The 8,425-nt window shown below is 46.0% G+C and overlaps 1 protein-coding gene across 1 annotated transcript in view; it reads left to right on the plus strand.

Moving 5' to 3' along the window:
• The first annotated feature begins 5,493 nt into the window (after window positions 1–5,493).
• The window catches only part of EIF5 (eukaryotic translation initiation factor 5), a 7,392-nt gene continuing 4,460 nt past the window's right edge, over window positions 5,494–8,425 (plus strand). The window contains exons 1-3 of the mRNA XM_042814642.1: window positions 5,494–5,563; window positions 5,739–5,930; window positions 7,882–8,161. Of these exons, the coding sequence (XP_042670576.1) occupies window positions 8,090–8,161 (72 nt within the window). The 5' untranslated portion in view covers window positions 5,494–5,563; window positions 5,739–5,930; window positions 7,882–8,089. The remainder of the gene's footprint in view (window positions 5,564–5,738; window positions 5,931–7,881; window positions 8,162–8,425) is intronic.

Raw genomic sequence — 8,425 nt, forward strand, 5'->3', positions numbered from 1 at the left:
TTTAGTGGTCTTTTCCATCCTTAATGATTTTATGATTCTATCTGCTGATCATCACAGTGCTGCTTGTCAGACCTGCACAAGCTAAAAAAAAAACAAAAACAAACAAAACAACAACCACAAAAAAAAAAAAACAAACAAAAAAGGATGAGCTACGATGTATAGGCGGAGATGCTGGCAAAGCACACAACAGCTGGAAGCTGGAGAGAACCTGGTCAATTTTTTTTATGAAATGGAAATGAAAACGTAAATCACTGAAATGCTACTGGAAGAGAGATTTAACTCACAAACATAGATTTTGATGTCTGCAGGTTGACTGTGACAAGTAGCACAGAAAGATAAACTCAGTGGTTGCTACTGGGCACTGTGAACAGGCAGGCAGCTCTGACAGCATGCTTTCAGTTGGCAGCTCTTTTCCTTGAGGACTCCTTATCTTCCACATCCAATTCTGTCAGCAACCAGATTTGCCAACCACAAGCATGCAACTGCTGGATAATGCTACTTCTTGCCAGTTATGCCTGTAGCACAGCTGCTACCTGGGCAAACCAAGATAACCTGGTTTCTCTGATTCCTACCACCAACCCTTGTACCTGTTGCTAACACACAAAGAAAGCTCATCAAGTTGGGGGCACCTCTTTATCACAGACCTCCAAACTGTGCTGATTTCACCTCCTAATTGAACTTCCATCCCATGTGCACTTTTTATTCATGTGAGTTTGCCTTTGTTTATACGTCAATTTTAACACAAACAGACTGGTTTTATCTGCTCAAAAGGAAACTTTGTTTTGTCCTTCTGTCCAAATAACTACTGACTGTAAAATTCCCAACAGACTCCTCCCACAGACCAGACAAGTGCCATGCCAAAAGTAAAAGTACAGTATTGAGAAATCAAGAAGAGTGAAAATAACAAGCAAATCACACATACTCAAGTTAAGAAATACGGTGAAATTTTCACCATGGTGAAATATCATGTTATTCCAGACAACAAAGAGAGTGAGATCACTTTTCACATGCACTGCTTAAAACCCAGAGATGTGTGCCTAATGACATGGGGGAGCTGCCAATACCAAAGAACTGTACAGTTTCTCAGTAGTTTTGTTAGAATATTCTTACTTAAAACAGATTGTCATTGAGGAACATAGAGCAGCTAGGAATCTGACAGCACCACATGGTAGCCTTTAGCCCTTCTCTCAGTACACATGAATGAGTATTGCTCATCTGTTTCAGAAGCTTACTAGTTTTTCTGGATGAAACAGTTGGTCACAGAAAACTGCAGTCCTGTTGTTTAGGAATGGGCATTGCAGCAAACAAATAACAAGATGGAGTCAGGACATTGCCCTCAGGAGCCGCCCCCACTCTCTAAAACAGCACAGTGAGCTGTTAGATAGTTTTGCATAGGTGGGTAGTGCTCCTCAGCAGGTAACCCAACACATGGCTCTTGTATTGAACAGCGTCCAACTCCTAGCAATGCCTCCTAGCCTGCATTCTGCTTGTACTCAACCCCTCAGTGCATACTGATAGGAAACTCTGTGACAAATAAAAAACAACAATCCCTCTTAAAATTACAGCTATCAACCACTCGTTTATATTCTGCAGAGAAAGGTGGTTGCTTCTCTTTCCTGAGACACCTCTCTTACAGCCAGACACACTGCAAAAGAAAGGAGGGCAGCAGGAGCTTTGTGGTGTCTTCTGTGATGACGGAAACAGATTTGAGGCAGAGCTTGTCTTATGCTGTCAGATGAAAAACATGGAGGCCTTTAAAAACCCAAACCTTTGCTGGGATATTTTAGCACTTCTGCATAGATACAGAAGTGACAAAAATAACTACTAGCAAATAATGGCTAGGTGTGTCTCCTGCTCTGTCTCTCTCTCCTTCTTTCTGTTTACTAATTCCTGAACTACCAATGAAAATAGCTAACCATAATGCTGCAGAGCATGGAAAGGAAGGTATTTTACAAAATGAGCTTGTACAAGATGAGCTCCAGGGCAGTAATTAATGTGGAGCTCCTGTAGAGAAAGAACAGACCTATGCCCTTGCTACTGCTTAGTGTCTAAGGCAGCTTGAAAGAATGAGTGCTGAGTAGTAAAGCCACAGCTATTCAAATGTATCCACCTTCCCAAATACCAGTCCTGGAACAATTTGGACGTGTGCTACAACAGAAGTTGCATATTCAAACCTGACGTGTAAATAAGTAAACTCTTTCTACACGTTTCTGAAACAGGAAGAAGAAGGGGTTTTACTATTCAGAGCTCAGGGTAACTGCAGAATTTTGGCCCTCCTTCTATCTTTGGAAATTGCTATAGACAGAACTCTAGCATGTCAGAGTTGCATGCACGTTGTAGTCCTTTCCACTGTCAGGAACGAACCCCATTTGAACACAGCCGCATTCCTCTCCTCAACAGGCTGCACTTAGCAGTGTGGGGTGCCCAGCAGCACAGGGAAAGACCAGAACCGACAGCAGAGGCATCATGCAGCACAACAGAGTCCTGTGCCCAGCTGCTAAGGGATCCTGCTCGAGCTGAAGAAAACATCATCTCTGAAGCAATGACTGGAAGATAACATACAGCTTACAGCAGAGAAAAGTTGTTCTTCTTGACAAGGTTACCAAGTTAGTATTGAAAAAAAGCTGTGCTTATAGCCAACCATGTAACAATGACAAAACTTGCAGAAGAATAAAATACAGGCAGAATATACAGTTGTTTATGTGCAAATATAAATACCTGCAATTAGAATGCCCATTTTTGAAGACTTACATTTCAAATAGACACACCTATTAATTCTTGGATACAGTCATGGTTCTGCTGCATTATCACAGGCATTGACTCTCTGCTATTGTTAATAAAACCTAAGGCAGCGCAGAACAAACTTGCATAGCTCAAGGCTGAACTGAGCCATAACAAAGCACCCCTGTGATAAGGAAACACACACCCTAACACCCACTGCTGAAAACTTCCTACTCTCAGACATTAAACCACTTCCAAAACCTGACTCAGTCACGCCATCCTAAAGTACCTAAACTTCAGGAGAGGGGCATCCGTAGGAACTCCTTAGCTTAAATCAGTGAAATGCACAGCAAACACGAGTTCTGTGTTTTCAAAGTCACAAAAGCAATATGAACTATGAACTTCAGGATTTATGAAACCTATGAAACCATGACATTTTAAAGTGGGAGAGAAAATTATTTTCTGTCTTGTCCAAGCCACTGGATGCTAAAGTGAAAAAAAAAAACAAATCAACAACCAAATATTATGATTCAGTAGAAACATTTCAGATCCAGTACTGGATATTAATGAATTTCTCTGGTAAGGAAAAAAACGAACAGCTTGGTACCAAGGAGACAATAATCCACAAATTTAGTCTGTTTTGTACAATGCAAGAGAGTATATTCTAATTTACCCATATGGATTCTGCCTTTTGCAGAAGGATTACCATCTTAAAAGGGAACTCTTAACTTGATGTCAATTTATATATCATCAAATTTTAAAAATCCTTTTTTAGTGCTACTAATCACAACTCTTCAGTTATTCATATGTCAAGGAGCACCAAATCCAGAGGTTCGTTTCCCTTCTGCTGTTCAGTAAAGTGGTGTTGGCAGCGGTGTGCTTTAACACTTGCAATTTATTAACCTCAGAGGTGTTGTAGCATGTAAGTAAAGCCACAGAAAGGAGGCATTTAGTAAGTTATACATACTGCATATTTTTACAGCTAAGGAGTTCCTGCTGTGCTTTTCTTGCCTCCCACATTTTTTTGATTATTTTTTCCCCTCATGATAACTGCCAAGCCTCGTATACTTGGGAGAGATATTTCCTTGTTTTGCACTAACCCTCTTTCTCATGTTAAAAAAAGCGTTGCTGTGTGTTTCTCAAGGAAGCATTTCGAATATCCTGTAAGCTTTTAACTTTTTAAAAGCTTAAAGTCCAAAACAGATTTACAAAATGTTTTACAGGACATCATCCTGGCTACAGAGATGTGCTATTGCATAGGCCGAAAGGAAATGTATAACTAGGGCAGCAGTGATGATGCAGAAGATTTAGGAGGGTCTTGTTAGAAAATGTTGAGGAATATCCACATTTATTTCTGGCAGGTTCATTACTCTGCTGCTGCAGCTGAGGGATCAGGTTTTTTATTGTTGCCTGTCTCTGAAAGTGTCCGTAAAGATAGAGCCATTTTTCTGTCATGATTCCTAGGGAAATCTAATGCATTGGTCACCTTTGTATTTTAATGCAGTATTTTTGCATATTGGAAGGAAACATTCAAAACAAACTTACAGGTTCTGTACAAGGGGTTCCTCCGATCATACGAACACATTACCAGAGTCAGCTGAGAAACCTGTGTTTCAGAACTGACTTGATGCAGGGAGAAATACATTGTGTATGACATTATTTAATGTCAGCACTCATTCTTATCCTCATTACTTCTTTCCCCATACACCCACATAGCCATCGAGACACTTCACAGCACTACTCAGTAAGGTGCAGCGACAGGAACTGGAGCCTTCTTGTGCTGCCTGGCAGTACTTAAAGCAGTAAGAGTTGATGAAGAGTTGATTTTAAAGGACACCGTTAGTGCGGGTGGGTGATGGGGCGGACGGTTGGTCCAGATGATCTTAGTGGTCTTTTCCAACCTTAATGATTCTATGATTAAGTTTTCAGAAGCTCTTTGCCTCTTGAACTTTATTCGTGTTGTAAACCATCCAAAATACATAATTCCTGTTACATTGGAAGGCAGAAGACTGGGAAATGATAGAGACGGGAAAGAAAAGGCCTCAAGTTCATAGTTTCAAGGCAGAGCTACGGTCCCAGCAGGGCTGAGGGCCGGCAGTGTTCGACACTGAGCACACGAACTGCACTCAGGGACTTGGGTCGCCCTCAGCACCCCGAGGTACCAAAGCTGAGTCGTTATGGCAGTGACTACAAATCGGTGCTTTCCTGCTCCCGGAAAGCAGGCTGTACGGGAAGGACACACTGCGTTCAGCGTTTTAATTGTTTAAGTGTTTGTAATACAAATTAGTTGCTGCGATGTCAAGCGTTTGGCCACTGCCCGCCTATAAGCTACAGCCCATCTCCATTACATGCCTGCTGCGTCGGATTCCTGTCAGAAGTCCCGATCAGCACCGAGGCCTTTCCAGAAGTCGCCCCTGTGAGGAAGCCGAGGTGGGAACAGAACCCAAAGGGCAGGACGGGGGAGGGGGGAGGGGGGGGGGGGAAACCTCAGCAGGGACCAGGAGGCAAAGGAGACACACAACCCCCAGCCCCTCTCCCCGACTCAGCCCCGCCCCCCCGCTCCCCCTAACGCCGTCCCGCGCTGTCTCGCGAGACTCGGCCGCTGTAGACGCGATGTCCTTTGGGACACTGGGGGGGAGGGACGAGGGAGGGAAGCGAGGAGAGGGGTGGATTGATCGATAGCGGCCTCCACCAGTAAGATTAGGGTACGCAGGGCCCCGAGCCAATAGCTTCGCCCCAGGGCGAGCGGCGAGCCAATGGAGGGGCTGAGGGGGCTGGGCGCGCCGCTGGCTGATTGATCCCAGCTTTGGCGTTGTTCAGTCAGAGCGAGAACATTCTAGAGGTGAGTACGGGGCAGCCATTGCCGGGGTCCCATCAACCGCCCCCTTCTGCCCGAGCTGCGCGCCGGCCGCCGCAGTTCCCTCCCCCCCCTCCCCTCTTCACCCCTCTCCTCCTCCTCCTTCCTCTCCTCACAGGTGCCGGCGCTAACGATGCCCCTGATTGTGTCTCCTCCGCAGGTTGTCCGGCACTGCTGTCCCTGCTGATAACGCCCGTCACAGGACGCCCGGACCCGGAGGCTGCGGCGTCCGCCTCCGCCTCCTCCCCCGCCCGGATATAAGCGCCGCACGGCCTCATTCTCCTCGCACACTCGGCTTCATCGCAGCCCAGGGCGAGCAGCGTTGGGTTTATGTCTTTATTGGACGAAAACGGTGAGCGTGGGTCTGGAGATGGAACGGGCGAGGGCGGCGGGGCTGAAAAGGCGGTTGGGCCCTGGGAAGGTGCGAGCGGGCTGGGCTGCCGTTGGAGGGCGGGTGGCTGCGAGGATTTGTGCCCGGAGCCCTCCGGGTAGGGGAAGGTAACAAAGCAGGCATGTTAACGTCTCGCCTTCGTTGGTTTGATGTTTCTGGCGGCTGTTTTTCCTCCGCGTTATTTTCCTACACTCGATCTTTCTTTCCCCCCCCCCACCGCGCCATGCGACAAGACAAGATGGCGGCGGCCGGGCCGCGCCTCCCCGCGCTGTGGGCGGTTGGGGGGGGGGAGCGCGAGGCGGGGGGAGCTGTGGCGCAGTTACAGGCGGGGAGGGGGGAGGGGGAGCCCGCTCCACCAGCGGGGGGAATAGGGGGGGAAGAGGGGGAGGCGCGCGTGAATGATCTCCCCCCCTTTAGAGTTGGGGAGCGCATGCGCAGTTGGAGGTTCCCCTCCTCCCCCCTGGTCTATTCCAGGGCTGAGTCAGTGCTTAATTGCTGCATTTATGACTCATCACGGGCCCGAGTGGGGCGGGGAGTGGTGTTGCTGAGTGCTCTGCTTTGCCTTCCCGCTTTTTTCTTTTTTTTTTTTTTTTTCCCCCCTTCTGTGTGCAGCATATTTGGGGAAGGGGGGGCTGGGGGGTTGCTTGCTTGGAAGGAGGTGTCCCGGGGACCAGGAGAGGGAGCTTCAGCCTGCAGCCCGCAGACAAAAGCCGTGAGCTAGAAGGAGGGGAAGCGACACGTTAGCTGTGCAAGCTCACGCAGAGAGGTACTGCTTCCTCAGCGCTTCTCAGGCGCGTGGTTGAGTCACGTGGGGGCTCTTTTTTAGCCATTCTGGGGAAGGAAACCTCGTGCTTGAAACAAAATCCTTGGGGCGGCTTCTGCTGAAGAAGGGTAAAGCTGCATTGGGACAAATGTGGAATATGTGGTGTGTGCATGTCTGTTTGCTTCTCGTGGAAGGATTTGTAAACCTGAGCGGAGGGACTCTACATGGAATTGTGCTGTTACACAGGAATATGAAGGAGTCTATTTTAATGTGTCAACACTTCTGTCATTAATGATAACATGGTGACGTGTCAAAGCAAGCATGCTGCAGGCACGGCTGCCGGTTTAGTCAACCAGTGTGGCTTACGTAACCTTAGATCTGATTACAGGGGCACATGTTAATTTAAATATGTAAATACTGCTTGAGGCAACTTTAATAATAGGATTCATCATCCTTCTCCCAAGAAAAAAAATCAACTGGAAAAGCTGTTGCACTGCTCTGTACCTCTCTGCACTGTTAGGCTTTCTACAGTGAAGCAACTTGTGTCAGACTTTTATCAGGCTTATTGTTAAGTCAAACCTCCACAGAAGCTGCTATGAGAGTCTGTAAGTGAGAGGGAGGACTACCTAATTTTCCACTCTGAGCCAGAAAACTGGTAAGCCACGTAAAAGTTCTGTTGGACTGCGGATTGCTGCTGCTTCACCTTATGGATATTTCTCAGCATTCTGATAGAGCATGGTTTATGTAATAGGTTCATGCTGTGATGCAGAATTTGAAACTGTATTCCAGATTTTTCTTCCACTTCAGCCTGGAGCATACCATGTGACCTTAGTGTAAGAGCCCCTGGTCTTCATTAATCAGGCAGTGTTCCTTTCCCTTCCTTAATGATCATGGCAATCTTGGGAGTTAATTGTACAAAAAACACTGTTTAGTTGCCCGTTGTTTTTTGAGGAGTAAGGTAGAAGAGGGTTTAAAGCTCTGTAGTGTAGGTGAGGAAAAGTTACTCAGTGGTGCATTTCAAGGCTATTATATTAAGCTTCTCAGGCAATGAACTTAGTTCCCTGCCTGTAAATACAGCTCCTCATATAGCAAGGTTTTATTGGTGTATATTGAGATAAACTTTACTTTTCTGTCTGTTAATGCTTGCAGAGCTGTTGCGCAGCCACTGGTACCTGTATTGGGGAAACATAGCATACAAGCAAGAACCTTACAGCCTCAGTGGCGAAAATTTTTTCATGTCAGAGACCGAGAACTCTTGCAGTCGTTTATGTCATCCCGTCTTCTCCAGACAGAAGATACCAAAAAACTGCAATCAAAGATCTCTTCATCTTATTGATAAAGCTACTAATAAGGCAAAATGTCTGTCAACGTCAACCGCAGTGTTTCAGATCAGTTCTATCGCTACAAAATGCCCCGTCTGATTGCCAAGGTAACTTAATAACTGTTAGTGGTGAGTAGGGGTTGCTTTCTATATAAAGGAATTGAGGTAATGATACAATCCTAGCCAATCATAGGGATGGATGTCTGCATCTTTCAGTCTGGGCTAATTGTACATTAATGCACTTGAGCAGACGCTTCAAGGCAGAACTTAGGTGTAGTAAGATGGGAAATAAACATTGGGTTGGGCTGTTGTGGTCATTCTAACTTAAAAGCTTTTTTTTTTTTTTTTTTTTTTTTTTTTTTTTTTTTTTTT

Source organism: Centrocercus urophasianus, unplaced genomic scaffold, assembly GCF_019232065.1.
Source record: "Centrocercus urophasianus isolate 14NV4802_14NV808 unplaced genomic scaffold, USGS_Curo_1.0 seq_14, whole genome shotgun sequence".
Classification (NCBI taxonomy): Eukaryota; Metazoa; Chordata; class Aves; order Galliformes; family Phasianidae; genus Centrocercus; species Centrocercus urophasianus.